The sequence below is a fragment of the Doryrhamphus excisus genome, linkage group LG1 (assembly GCF_037039965.1).
Source record: "Doryrhamphus excisus strain RoL-2023G ecotype Guam linkage group LG1, RoL_Dexc_Guam_v1.1, whole genome shotgun sequence".
NCBI classification, from domain to species: domain Eukaryota; kingdom Metazoa; phylum Chordata; class Actinopteri; order Syngnathiformes; family Syngnathidae; genus Doryrhamphus; species Doryrhamphus excisus.
The window spans coordinates 15,989,215-16,002,173 of record NC_136357.1 but is presented as its reverse complement, the minus strand read 5'-3'; the positions used below and the strand labels follow the sequence as shown (position 1 = coordinate 16,002,173).

At 45.1% G+C, this 12,959-nt stretch overlaps 3 protein-coding genes across 4 annotated transcripts; 2 read left to right on the top strand and 1 right to left on the bottom strand.

Annotated features, from left to right (window-relative positions):
* The first annotated feature begins 17 nt into the window (after nucleotides 1-17).
* On the top strand, nucleotides 18-3,724 carry lsm14aa (LSM14A mRNA processing body assembly factor a). Of its 2 annotated transcripts, none has more exons than XM_058076214.2 (9): nucleotides 18-302; nucleotides 1,063-1,226; nucleotides 1,308-1,467; nucleotides 1,534-1,740; nucleotides 1,814-1,984; nucleotides 2,064-2,226; nucleotides 2,307-2,345; nucleotides 2,431-2,668; nucleotides 2,756-3,724. In XM_058076214.2, exons 1-9 carry the CDS (start codon nucleotides 182-184, stop codon nucleotides 2,774-2,776), a joined length of 1,284 nt encoding a protein of 427 aa, XP_057932197.2. In that variant the 5' UTR covers nucleotides 18-181; the 3' UTR covers nucleotides 2,777-3,724. The 2 variants fall into 2 exon arrangements, with proteins under 2 accessions (XP_057932197.2, XP_057932196.2); XM_058076213.2 differs by having other exon boundaries at nucleotides 2,753-3,724.
* A 174-nt stretch (nucleotides 3,725-3,898) lies between these two features.
* On the top strand, nucleotides 3,899-11,160 carry gpia (glucose-6-phosphate isomerase a). Its single transcript, XM_058075484.2, has 18 exons — nucleotides 3,899-4,225; nucleotides 4,873-4,963; nucleotides 5,185-5,253; nucleotides 5,330-5,449; nucleotides 5,974-6,057; nucleotides 6,124-6,270; nucleotides 6,338-6,409; nucleotides 6,483-6,527; nucleotides 6,599-6,652; nucleotides 6,723-6,783; nucleotides 6,847-6,890; nucleotides 6,966-7,118; nucleotides 9,415-9,544; nucleotides 9,622-9,698; nucleotides 10,379-10,507; nucleotides 10,588-10,663; nucleotides 10,738-10,804; nucleotides 10,891-11,160. The coding sequence occupies exons 1-18, from the start codon at nucleotides 4,107-4,109 to the stop codon at nucleotides 11,012-11,014; spliced, it is 1,662 nt and encodes a 553-aa protein (XP_057931467.2). The 5' UTR covers nucleotides 3,899-4,106; the 3' UTR covers nucleotides 11,015-11,160.
* mphosph6 (M-phase phosphoprotein 6) lies at nucleotides 9,145-12,917 on the bottom strand. Its single transcript, XM_058075488.2, has 5 exons — nucleotides 12,748-12,917; nucleotides 12,519-12,631; nucleotides 12,350-12,440; nucleotides 11,630-11,736; nucleotides 9,145-11,557 (listed from the first exon to the last, which is right to left on the bottom strand). Exons 1-5 carry the CDS (start codon nucleotides 12,793-12,795, stop codon nucleotides 11,416-11,418), a joined length of 501 nt encoding a protein of 166 aa, XP_057931471.2. The 5' UTR covers nucleotides 12,796-12,917; the 3' UTR covers nucleotides 9,145-11,415.
* Nucleotides 12,918-12,959: the final 42 nt, after the last annotated feature.

Here is a 12,959-nt window from a genome sequence, read left to right as displayed (position 1 = left end):
ACCCTTGCGCGTGCAACGCCCCTCCCCCTCCCTCCCCCTCAATGGCGGATGAGGTAGCCATGTTATTGTAGCTCAACCGGAGACGAATTAGGTCGCCGTTGAGTGAGTTGTGCACATCTACCGGTTTGGAGTGCTCGTCCATTTTTCTTCTCATCACAATCGTCGTCTTGTGGGGGACACCATGAGTGGCGGCACACCGTACATTGGCAGTAAAATCAGCCTCATCTCCAAAGCCGAGATTCGTTACGAAGGGATCTTGTACACCATCGACACCGAGAACTCCACTGTGGCTTTAGCTAAAGGTAGCAGCTAGCTAAACTAGCAAGGCGGCTAAAGTTGTAACTATTGGCAGCAGAGAGCTAGTCGGCTAATGCTATATGGACGAGATTTTTATGATTACAATCGACACATTATTGCAATAATCTCTTTAAGTCATTAATTTATCATTCATGGCTATTCAAAGTAGGTATTCAGTCCACTTGAATCCACTTTGTTAAAGTAGAAGCCGCTGTTTTCGCTCTGTACCTGTAAGCTGTCATGCTAACTCCTGTGGGAAGAACCCGACATTCATTTGGGATGTTCTGAACGCACGTTACGCCCACATTCGATACTAAACGAGTTTGCCTTAGCAACTAGGTTAGCATGAAGTTGCATTAGTCAAAGTGAAAGTTAGAGTGAAGTTTGCGCACATGCAAGCTTTATAATTTGTGCGTCATGATGACGTCACAAGTGTAAACGATTCACCCCAATGTACTTTCTCGTTGTTTGATGAATCTTATGAATGTTCGCATGACATTCAACAGTTGGCAACTCTATTTGACAATTATATTTGCTGATTTGTAAATAGTGATTGACAAACTAGTCTAGTGTTTAGTAGACTGTAGTAGAATATGAACAATCACATTATTATTATTATGGCAGCGATACATTTGACGTTATCGAGCCTGTTTTAAACAAGATATGATTTGATATGTGTACCAGTAAGGCTAAATGAGTATCTTGTATAAAGATATGACATTATATCATGTGTGCCAGTAAGGCTAAATGAGTGTTTTGTCTCAGTGCGTTCCTTCGGTACTGAGGACCGGCCCACTGACAGGCCCATCCCACCTCGTGATGACACCTTTGAATACATCATCTTCCGAGGAAGTGACATCAAGGACCTGACAGTGTGCGAGCCCCCCAAGCCCACAAGCTCCCTCCCCCAGGACCCGGCGATCGTTCAGGTGCATGTTCTACTCTGGTTCGGTCAGAAGACCATTTAAATCGCAATTATCTTAAGCTTGCACTCTCTCTTGCTCCACAAGTCTTCTATAAGCTCCACTTCCTCGTCCTCGGCCACTGCGCTTCCCAGCGCCTTCCCATCAGCCACTTCCTACGGGCTCTTCAACCGTGCCCCACTTTCTTCCTATAACCAGTTCAACACCGGCACTCTGGTCTCCCCCCAGTTTGGAGGTGTTGGAGTTGGTAAGTACAAACATTTGTGGCAGTGGAAACACGAAGAACACCTCAACATCCTTGTCTTCATTCCAGGACGCAGCAGCCCACCTCCAGATCCTTTGAAGAAGAGTCCCCAGAGTGTGGAGCAGGTGATAAAATCTCCGAGCACTACCAGGGCCACCGGAGCTATTATCCCAAGCCTGGGTCGCCGGAGCCCAGCCCAGACCCGCATAGCCCCTCCCACTTTGGCTCACACCTCAGGAAGGAGTCAACAGCACGATGCCGTGGACACAAGGAGGGGTGAGACTAGTCAGCACCACTCACAGAGGCCCCACATGCATTGTCCTCAGTATTTGTACTTTTTTCCCATCAGCACATGCTAACCGGCGAGGCAGAGGGGGCGGGCACCGAGGCCAGGGCCGCTTCAACATGCGACGCGACGGCACCGTCAAGTTTGAGAAGGACTTTGATTTTGAGAGCGCCAACGCCCAGTTCAACAAGGAGGAAATTGAGCGCGAGTTTCAAAGCAAGCTGAAGCTGAAAGGTCATCACAAGTCCAAGTAGAACCTAAAAGGCCAAAACGGCACATCATTATGATGATGATGATCTTTGTCTGCTGGCAGATGACAAGTCAGAGTCGGCGGTGAACGGCGAGGAGAAAGGTGATTCTGCTGTTGACACACAGAACAACACAAGCAATGCAGATGAGGGCGACCCACTCGGGCCGAACTGCTACTACGACAAGTCCAAGTCGTTCTTTGACAACATTTCGTGTGATGACAGCAGGTACGCACGCACGCATGTGTTTATTACGAATGACCGTCTTTGCCCGCTATTTCACTTTGCCTTCAATCTTCCTCCACCAGGAAAGCCAACGACAAGTGTGGAGGTGGTGGGTTCCCAAGGTAGGCGTCTTTCTGGTTATGTGACTCACAGACATATCATATGTGCTTCTAATGAGTGCCTCGCTCTTCTCCATACCGCCTGCAGAGAGCGCCGGCAGACCTGGGCAGAGGAGAGGCGGATGAATGCGGAGACCTTCGGCATCTCCATGCGTCACAGTCGGGGTCGTGGAGGCTATCGTGGTCATGGCTCCTCAGGCTTTCGGGGAGGTCGCCCTCGTTCATCTAGCCGTGGCTCCTTCGCTCCACCACAAGGGGGTGGATTCAGGGGCGGATACCGTGGAAACCAAGCTGGGCGGGAGTTTGCCGACTTATCAGCATACAGGGTGATGTGTGCCGCATGTGATCCACAGGAATATTGTCACCATGTTTCGAATTTAATGTTTAATGTGCTTTTGTTTTTGTTTCAGAAGGACAACAAGGTAGCGGCGTAGCAATGAGGAAGAAAGATGTCACGTTTTTGTCACCAGCACTGGTTCACTTCCAATGTGGCATTTTCTGAGCTTAAACTTTGATAAGATTTTCTTAGCTGCCCAGGCTCGTGCTTTATTTGCGGGACGTGGTATTTTTTCTACTAGATGTCACGTAGCCTCGCACTCAACCCGTGTTTGGCGTCTGCACTTGTCCTCATCTTCATGTTGTTACAGTTCTCACACAAATGTGTGCTCTCTTTTTATTTACCGTGTAATCGCAACATATTTTGAACCCAAATTACGATTTAGAGCGCTTAAGGGGCAAGAAAATGACACACACATAACTAAAGTTTAACAACAGGGGGCAGCAGTGTTGTTGGATTGTCTGCTTCTCATGATCATGTGCTTGCTCCCTGGCATAATCATGCTTCAATTAGCTTCAACTGCCTTGACTTTGACGTTACTACAACGTCCCTTAATTAGTAAAATAAAGCGTCAATAAAGTAACATTAAGTGGCAGCAAGTATCAGATTGCCAGGAGACATTTTGGTCACTTATACAAATTGTTCAAGAATATAGCAACAGCTGTTATTGTTTGTGTGTATTGACACAACAATGCCAGATCGGTGTGATGAGGAGATTATGATATTATGATTGACTTGTTTTGTTGGTAACAGGGTCTGCTTCAGTGACCAATGAGACGCCGCCTGTAATATTTACAGACACATTTGTGATGGAAGGTTCTAGAATTGATTTGAGCTGCTTCCAGCTTCCAGTAGGTGTGGGCATCGGCGCTTTCACTCCCAATACCTTTTAAGAACATTGTTGGCATGATTAGTTTCTCTTAGTCATTGAAAAGTCATCCAAAAACACAAGCGAACCTCGTGTTTGATGCAATAAGTGAGAACTTTCTGAACCAGCATGGCGTGTACACGCCTCCTTAGCCACAGTAAAACAATATCAACACTATTTAAACGCCTCTTGTCTTTTATTCGGGCTTACTTGACACATTACTACAACGGAGGTGTTGTCACGTGGGACTCGTCTCCTTATTGGTTTGGCCGCAATGGGGGCGGGGTCACCTTGCTCATTTTGGACTCAATAGGAGGCGTGTTTCCTAGCTGCTCATTGGTGTGGATTCAATAGGAGTGTGCTCTATCTGTCTCGGTTAGACATTGGTCTAGTTATTTGGAGGCGTAGCCTGGGCTGCTCATTGGTTCGGACGTCTAGCTTGTCGCTGTCACCTTTCCTCACTGGGACTCTCAGAACCAGACCCGAACGACACACACACACGCACGTCGTCTTCGTCGCACGTTTGTTTGGGCCCCAGCGTTTGCCGAGCAGCACCGTCATGTCTCTGTCCAACGACCCCAACTACAAGCGGCTGGAGGAGTGGTACCGAAACCAGTCCGGAAGTCTGAACATGAGGGAGATGTTCGATGCAGACCCGGAGAGGTTTCGCAAGTTCAGGTAGGCACGACAGGCAAAAACAATGATTACATCAAATGTCAAACATGGTTCATTTATGTGATGCTTTTTCCTCTCGCTTCATGTTCTGTGTGCGCCACAAGGTCATTATGGCCACTCTCCGTAATTAGTTAACATTTATTTCGCCTGCAGTGATTTTATTACCCTTGGGACATTGTATGTCAGAATTTAACGTGTGACGTCATAACATGAGTTTTTAAAAGCTGCCGGGCGGCTTGGTGAGCGAGACGAGCTAACGTTAGCTTGATGGCTAAAGTCACGTAGCTGCCAAGATTCCATTATCGGACACCAACAGGAGAAGAAGCACCCTTTACCTTTTGATAATATGCAACACTTAAAAGTATAAAGAATAGGTTTTAACGTCAATCTTCTGACAAGATTGGGATTTATTTTAGCATCAACCTGTTAGTGACCAGGTTGACGTAACCTATGCGCATGCGCTAATGTACTTGGAGACGTGCAGAGCTGCACGCGCGAACATGTTTACGTAATAATACAGGAAAATGTTCGTCTTATTGATGTTAAACTATTACTGGTCAGGCTTTTAGTGAACTATAAAATAATCTGTCACCTTTTGGATTACAAATTAATCCTTATTATGTGTGTGTGTGTGTGTGTGTGTGTGTTAGCGTGAAGGTGGAGACAAGCGACGGTGACATTCTGCTCGACTATTCCAAAAACCTCATCACCCAAGAAGTAATGGACATGCTGATTGCCATGGTAACCTCCATCGTTTCCTCTCATGTCTTACAAATGTGGACAAACAGGAAGTTGGCAACACTTATTGTGAAAGGGCCCTTTGCGGCTGCACTACAGTGTTGACACGAGCGGGAATGTGGAAACTCTGTGGGAACGTGTTCCCACAATAGCACTGCAACACTTCTTGGTCATGTGTCTTCAGATTAGATATGTTATGGACCTGTTTGTTTTTGTGAGTCCAGACAGAGTCCAGAGGGGTGGAGGAGGCCCGTGAGAAGATGTTCTCTGGAGACAAGATCAACTTCACCGAGGTGTGCTGGCCAGCTTCACAAGGCACAGGTTGCTCGTGAATGCTTCACTCCATTCTGTGCCTGTCCATCCACGTAGGGTCGTGCTGTGCTCCACGTGGCGCTGCGTAATCGTTCCAACATTCCTGTCCAAGTTGATGGCAAGGATGTCATGCCGGAAGTCAACCGTGTGCTGGACAAGATGAAAGTCTTCTCGCAGGTGTGTGTTCACACCCATGCAAGTGTGTGCATCACCTCTCTTAAATTTAACCCCCATAATGAAGGAACAAAGACCACCCCCCCCCCCCACACACACACACAGAAAACACTGCTCTCATAATAACGTTTTTTATTATGGCCCAGATCTCTGTGTGGAGTTTGCATGTTCTCCCTGTGCATGCGTGGGTTTTCTCCGGGTACTCCTGTTTCCTCCCACATTCCAAAAACATGCTAGGTTAATTGGTGACTCCAAATTGTCCATAGGTATGAATGTGAGTGTGAATGGTTGTTTGTCTATATGTGCCCTGTGATTGGCTGGCCACCAGTCCAGGGTGTACCCCGCCTCTCGCCCAAAGACAGCTGGGATAGGCTCCAGCACCCCCGCGACCCTCATGAGGAAAAAGCGGTAGAAAATGAATGAATTATGGCCCAGTTTAGCCCCACCTATGGACCGGTATTGGGGCACAGCCCGGTACTTGGGGCCCCTTGAGTCACAAAGTGATGATTTGATGCTGTCGCTTACAGAAAGTCCGCAGTGGTGAATGGAAGGGCTTCACTGGGAAGAGCATCACAGACGTGGTCAACATCGGCATTGGAGGGTCCGACCTGGTCAGTGGACTTCTTGGTCATATGGTGAGTAAAACAGTGGCGCTGACTGGTTGGTGCTGCTTTTAGGGTCCGCTGATGGTGACGGAAGCCCTGAAGCCGTACTCAGCGGGCGGACCAAACGTGTGGTTCGTCTCGAACATCGACGGAACTCACCTGGCCAAAACGCTGGCTCAGCTTAACGCAGAGACAACGCTCTTTATCGTTGCTTCCAAGGTAAGCGTTTTGTTGCTTTTTTTTAATTTGCTGACGTGTGATCCGGTAACTTGTGTGTTTTTGTCAGACCTTCACCACGCAAGAGACCATCACCAACGCCGAGTCGGCCAGAGAATGGTTCCTCCAAGCCGCCAACAATGTAATGTCGTGACATGTGACTGCGTGTCATATAAGACTGCCGTGCCGTGTTGACTCGTTTTGGTGTTTTTCAGAAAAGTGCCGTCGCGAAACACTTTGTGGCGCTTTCCACCAATGCGGTAAGTTTTTTTTATTGATGCCTTTTTTGTCATCAGTGTGTGACGGCAGTGTGGTCTGGTATTGTCCACAGGCCAAAGTCAAAGACTTTGGGATCGACACGGAAAACATGTTTGAGTTCTGGGACGTAAGTATGGCCTGCTCGGGTGTTTGCGTATGTGGGGAAGGTTTGACTTATTTGTTGATGTTGTCCTCAGTGGGTCGGAGGTCGTTACTCTCTGTGGTCAGCAATCGGCCTTTCCATTGCACTGCACATCGGTATGTCATTTATCATGTATTAATCTTTGATCACTTTATTGATTTCTTCGTTTTTTTTCTCAGGCTTTGAAGGCTTCGAGCAGCTGCTGAGTGGCGCTCACTGGATGGTACAATCATCATCATCATTCTCTGTAGTATTTACAAATGATTCATCACCTTGCTTGTTTTTTCACATCATGCAGGACAACCACTTCCGCAGCACTCCTTTGGATAAGAACCTGCCCGTCGTGCTGGCACTTCTGGGAATCTGGTACATCAACTTCTTCCAGGCCGAGACACACGCTATGCTACCCTACGATCAGTACATGCACCGCTTTGCTGCCTACTTCCAGCAGGTTAGAGCCATCGCATACGTGTACTGCAACAAAAGTGAAAACGGATGGATATCTTGTCAATATTACCAGATACACTTTTAGAGTACTATTTTTTTTATAGTTTGTTTCTTTTTTTTTTTAAACCTTTTAACAGTGAAAGCCAGCAACATGACTTGTTCTGACCAATCTGTAGCTTGTGCGTAAAGGGATCCACAACACAGCAGACAAGCAGGAGTTGCACACTCCTCAGAGTTTTAATTTGGAGATGATATCGAGCAACTTCCATTGTTTGCTTGATAAGAACCAAAATCAAGTTCTTGCATGAATAATTATAGCATTGTACTGCCAAAAAATGTACAGTGCACCCGGAAAGTATTCACAGCGCTTCACTTTTTCTACATTTTGTCATGTTCCAGCCTCATTCCAAACTGAAATAAATTAATCTCTTACCTCAAAATTCTACACAAAATACTCCATTATGACAATGTGAAAAAAGGTTTTTTTGACATGTTTTGAATTTATTAAAAATAGAAAACAAAAAAATCACATTTACATAAGTATTCACAGCCTTTGCTTAATACTTTGTTGATCCACCTTTGGCTGTAATTGCTTACAGCCTCAAGTCTTTTTGAATATGATCCCACAAGTTTAGCACACCTATCTTTAGGCAGTTTTGCCCATTCTTCTTTGCAATAAGTCTCAAGCTCCATCAGGTTGGATGGGAGACGTCTGTGCACAGCCATTTTCAGATCTCTCCAGAGATGTTCGATCGAATTCAAGTCTGGACTCTGGCTGGGCCACTCCAGGACATTCACGGAGTGGTTCTGAAGCCAATCTTTTGAGATCATGGCTGTGTGCTAATGTCTACTGTCTATATGGTCAAGGTACATGACCAGTCTACTGAGGTCAAGAGCGCTCTGGAGCAGGTTTTCATCCAGGATATCTCTATATATTGCTGCATTCATTTTTTCTTCTTTCCTGACTAGTCTGCCAGTTCCTGCTGCTGGAAAAACATCCCCACAGCATGATGCTGCCACCACCATGCTTCACTGTAGGGATGGTATTGGCCTGGTGATGAGCAGTGCCTGGTTTCCTCCAAACATGGCGCCTGGCATTCACACCAAAGAGTTCAATCTTTGTCTCATCAGACCAGAGAATTTTGTTTCTCATGGTCTGAGAGTCATTCAGGTGCTTTTTGGCAAATTCCAGATGGGCTGCCATGTTCCTTTTACTAAGGAGTGGCTTTCGTCTGGCCACTCTACCATACAGGCCTGATTGGTGGATTGCTGCAGAGATGGTTGTCCTTCTGGAAGGCTCTCCTCTCTCCACAGAGGAACGCTGGAGCTCTGACAGAGTGACCATCGGGTCCTTGGTCACCTCCCTGACTAAGGCCCTTCTTCCCCGATCGCTCAGTTTAGAAGGCCGGCCAGCTCTAGGAAGAGTCCTGGTGGTTCCAAACGTCTTCCATTTACGAATAATGGAGGCCACTGTGCTCATTGGGACCTTCAAAGCAGCAGAAATGTTTCTGTATCCTTCCCCAGATTTGTGCCTCAAGACAATCCTGTCTCGCAGGTCTACAGACAGTTCTTTTGACTTCATGCTTGGTGTTTGTGCTCTGACATGCACAGTCAACTGTGGGACCTTATATAGACACTTATTATATTTCCATATCATGTCCAATCAACTGAATTTACTGCAGGTGGACTCCAAATAAGCTGTAGAAAGATCTCAAGGATGATCAGTGGAAAAAAGATGCACCTGAGGTCAATTTTGAGCTTCATGGCAAAGGCTGTGAATACTTATGTAAATGTGATTTTTTTTTTTTGTTTTCTATTTTTAATAAATTCAAAACATGTCAAAAAAACCTTTTTTCACATTGTCACAATGGAGTATTTTGTTTAGAATTTTGAGGTAAGAGATTAATTTAATTCAGTTTGGAATGAGGCTGTAACATGACAAAATGTAGAATAAGTGAAGCGCTGTGAATACTTTCCGGATGCACTGTAACTGAAAAATTTTTGTCCAAACAAGGGTACTAGGCATTAAAATGAACACATTTTTTTAAATACATTTTTCAAATAGACAGCTCCACTGCCAATTTTTTTAAGCCAATGTGGCCTGTGAGTCAAAAGGTTTGGCCACCCCTGCCTTATTGGATGGTAAATCTGAACTGTTATACAAGTACTACTGTACATTTCTATTGTATTCTTTACAGTGATGCTTGTATATAGAAGCTGACTGTAATGGATGAAGATAAGCTGCTTTTTGTTTGGTGCTCGAATTAATCACTACTCAATGTGTGGGGATGTGTCCACAGGGAGACATGGAGTCCAACGGGAAGTACATCAACAAAGAGGGAACACGAGTCAACTACCACACTGGACCCATCGTTTGGGGCGAGCCCGGGACCAATGGCCAGCATGCCTTTTACCAGCTCATTCACCAAGGTTTCAAACATATATATTACATACCACCATTTTAAAATTCACTTATTTCGCAGGCTAAAGAATAGTGTCATTCCCAGGTACTCGTATGATTCCTGCTGACTTCCTCATTCCTGCTCAGTCTCAGAATCCAATCAGGAACAATCTTCACCACAAGGTAACACGTCTCAATGCGTTCAACACTTTGCGCAATGTGTGTGTGTGTTTCAACCTCCCAACAAGCACGCAGAACAAACCATGATCTTGACTTATCAGTTGCGTTACACCAAGTGAAATCAATACAATCTTTTTTTTTTTTTTTTAACACATTGGTGCACCAGTTCACAAAAGGTAATCTCACTTTTGGAACACTCAGGTGCCCTGTTATGCAAAAGTCATTTTTTTAAGTAAAGTTTTGTGTCCCTACCACCTGTTTGAGCTCCTAAATGTCCGCTTTTTAAAGTTAAGTTTGTGACAGACTACAGGCAGTCGTCTGTTCAGTACGAGCTATAGCTGTGATGTAAATCGGGTCTCATACAACAGCTACGTCACACAAAATACATAAAGTTTACATACAAAAGTTGAATGAAACAGAATAATTTCTACTCGACAGTGGAAAAGGGGCGTTGCAAAAGGAGAGGACGAAGTCTCACTACTGCGATCACGATACGCTGTCAATTTCATAGAAGCAGATTCTTTCACATGCTGAAGAATACCAACTATAATCTTCATGATGGTCACCATGTTTCAGAAGTTTGGACGGAGCAGAGAACCAATACTGATTCCTCCACTGAGCAGCTGCATTTCAATTCCACTTTCACGCACTCATTAGTTACCATGAATCCTGGAATGTTGCAGATCCTTGCGGCCAACTTCCTGGCCCAAACGGAGGCTCTGATGAAGGGGAAAACATCAGAGGAGGCTCGGAAGGAGCTGGAGACCGCAGGTTTGTCAGGCACCGCTCTGGACAGTCTTCTTCCTCACAAAGTAAGACCACAAGTTGATAAATGTTTCCCTTCACTGGCGAGCATCACGACATCTGTTTTTACAACACTTTATTTCAAAAGGTGTTTGAAGGGAACAAGCCGAGCAACTCTATCGTGTTCAAGAAGTTGACTCCGTTCATGCTGGGAGCGCTCATCGGTGAGTGGCGTCCGCCTTGAATGAACATTTGCGCCAATCTTTCATGCTGGTTATTGACAGAACTGTTCTCTCAGCCATGTACGAGCACAAAATCTTTGTGCAGGGCGTCATGTGGGGCATCAACAGCTACGACCAATGGGGGTAAGTGCAAGTTTATCTGCCACCATCTTGGCTTATGTAGTACTACTAACCTGTTATGTGTGGTGTCATGCCCCTCCCTCCTTTAGTGTGGAGCTGGGGAAACAGCTGGCCAAGAAGATCGAACCGGAGCTCAAAGACGACTCTGAAGTCCACTCTCACGACTCCTCCACCAACGGCCTCATCAACTTCCTCAAGAAGAACTTTGCTTAAGTCCTTCCATGGAAAACATTTCTCGACATTCCCTGCTGTTTCCTTGTCTGAATCATTGTCCCCTGCCATCTTCCTTTGTGTAGTCCACTTTCATGTGCACACGTTACTGTAGTCCACTTTCCACAATAAAAGTTGGCTGTCTGTGACATGCTGGAGTTCCATGATAAATCCTTTATGGAATATTGGGATGTTTACGTGGAGGGGGGGGGGGGAACAGGAACACACATGACCACTTCCTGGGTGTTTAATAAGACAACACCTCCTAACAAGTTTTTTTGGTAGTCACACTAGCAAATGTATACAAAAAAATTAAAACATTTGACACAGGAAGTTGAACCTCTAGTGTCAGCACCAGTCCATTATACAAAAATATATATTAAAAAAAAAACACCAAAAGGATGTTAGTCAAGACTTGGCTTCAGGAACTTTTTGTTCTTTGTCTTATTTGTTTTCAAAACATTTTGATTGACATCTTCTTCTGTAGCAACTTGTTCCCGTTTCCGGGCAAACTTCTTCTTCATGCTTTCCACTAAACTCTCGTACCTGAAAAAACAAAGAGTGATCGCTTGTCTTCATACACTTAATTTGATAGGCATAAAAGATATGCCAACAGACCTGAGAGCCATCTCTTCATCCGTCACATCTGTCTGCATCCGGCCGGCATTGGCGTCTGCCTCCTGTTTAGCCGCGGTGCCGCGTGGGTTCATGGCCGTCATCAGTTTCTGCAACCACAATTAAAGACAAAAATATGGTCACCGGTTTATAAATACATCAGGACATTTAGGAAAAATGCATTGGAGCATTAAAAGGATAGTTTGGATTTTTTTTTTTTTTTTTTTTTTAAATATGACGTTTTATGACATCTCCATTTCCAGCAGTCTTGTTTATAAGCCAACAGTACTTGGAACGCGCTAACTAGAATGGGCTAGTAGCATTGTGTATGGCTAATCATCAAATGTCTCATTACCAGTGAAGCTGCAACATAAACAATATTATACAATGAGTATAGTCAGGCGGACAAGTGGTTAGCATGCAGGCCTCACAGCACAGAAGTTCAATTCCACCCTCGGCCATCTCTGTGTGGAGTTTGCATGTTCTCCCCGTGCATGCGTGGGTTTTCTCCGGGTACTCCGGTTTCCTCCCACATTCCAAAAACATGCTAGGTTAATTGGCGACTCCAAATTGTCCATAGGTATGAATGTGAGTGTGAATGGTTGTCTATATGTGCCCTGTGATTGGCTGGCCACCAGTCCATGGTGTGCAATGCTAATGGGGATGTCGTACAACTAAAACTAAAAAAAAAATCTGAATTATCCCTTTAAAGTTTTCCCCAACCTCGACTTCTGGATTGAAGCCTTTGAAGGACATTCGGCCAAACAGAAGCTCTTCAAACGGAACAAAACTCTTCTCTTCCACTAGGCAGCTCCTAAAAAGGGAATACAGGTGTCAGCCATCACTAACATTAAATGGTCATATTTTTAGATGAAATAAAGCGTTAAGTTACTCTTTGCTTTGTTGCTCCGGCAGGTCCAGATACCAATGTTCATCACTGATTATTCTTTTCTCGTCTTCTTGCAGCTGCTTCTTCGTCTCAGCATCCAAACCTCTCTGCATGAACTACAAATACGCTTTGAGGGTCAGTCAAAACCGGAACGTTATCATTCAGTTAAACGTCTATTCTGATTCATTACGTTTGCAAACAGCTAGCAAGTTAACAGGTAGCGGTTACCTACCTTCATGCGGAGCACATTTTTGGAGAGTTTCACAGAGTCGGCCGCCATTGTAAAACGTAGATTACTAACTAACTGAAGAACCGCAAAACTCCTGATTAAAATAAAAAAAACAACCTCGTTTTTCTTTCTTCAAAAGTCTTCAAGCGTCACATGGCCGCCACAGCTGCGCAGATGGGGCTTATTCTTCTTCTGTGGGACAATCAAGTGACAAT

Excerpts from the sequence above, each read along its gene's own strand:
- mphosph6 (XM_058075488.2), bottom strand. The coding sequence starts at position 12,795 with ATGGCGGCCGACTCTGTGAAACTCTCCAAAAATGTGCTCCGCATGAAG. Across the intron at positions 12,441-12,518 it reads CCGGAGCAACAAAGCAAAGA|GAGCTGCCTAGTGGAAGAGA; the intron begins GTAACTTAACGC and ends TTCCCTTTTTAG. Across the intron at positions 11,558-11,629 it reads GATGAAGAGATGGCTCTCAG|GTACGAGAGTTTAGTGGAAA; the intron begins GTCTGTTGGCAT and ends TTGTTTTTTCAG.
- gpia (XM_058075484.2), top strand. The coding sequence starts at position 4,107 with ATGTCTCTGTCCAACGACCCCAACTACAAGCGGCTGGAGGAGTGGTAC. Across the intron at positions 4,964-5,184 it reads TGGACATGCTGATTGCCATG|ACAGAGTCCAGAGGGGTGGA; the intron begins GTAACCTCCATC and ends TTGTGAGTCCAG. Across the intron at positions 6,784-6,846 it reads TTCCATTGCACTGCACATCG|GCTTTGAAGGCTTCGAGCAG; the intron begins GTATGTCATTTA and ends TTTTTTTCTCAG.
- lsm14aa (XM_058076213.2), top strand. The coding sequence starts at position 182 with ATGAGTGGCGGCACACCGTACATTGGCAGTAAAATCAGCCTCATCTCC. Across the intron at positions 1,468-1,533 it reads GTTTGGAGGTGTTGGAGTTG|GACGCAGCAGCCCACCTCCA; the intron begins GTAAGTACAAAC and ends TCTTCATTCCAG. Across the intron at positions 2,227-2,306 it reads ATTTCGTGTGATGACAGCAG|GAAAGCCAACGACAAGTGTG; the intron begins GTACGCACGCAC and ends TTCCTCCACCAG.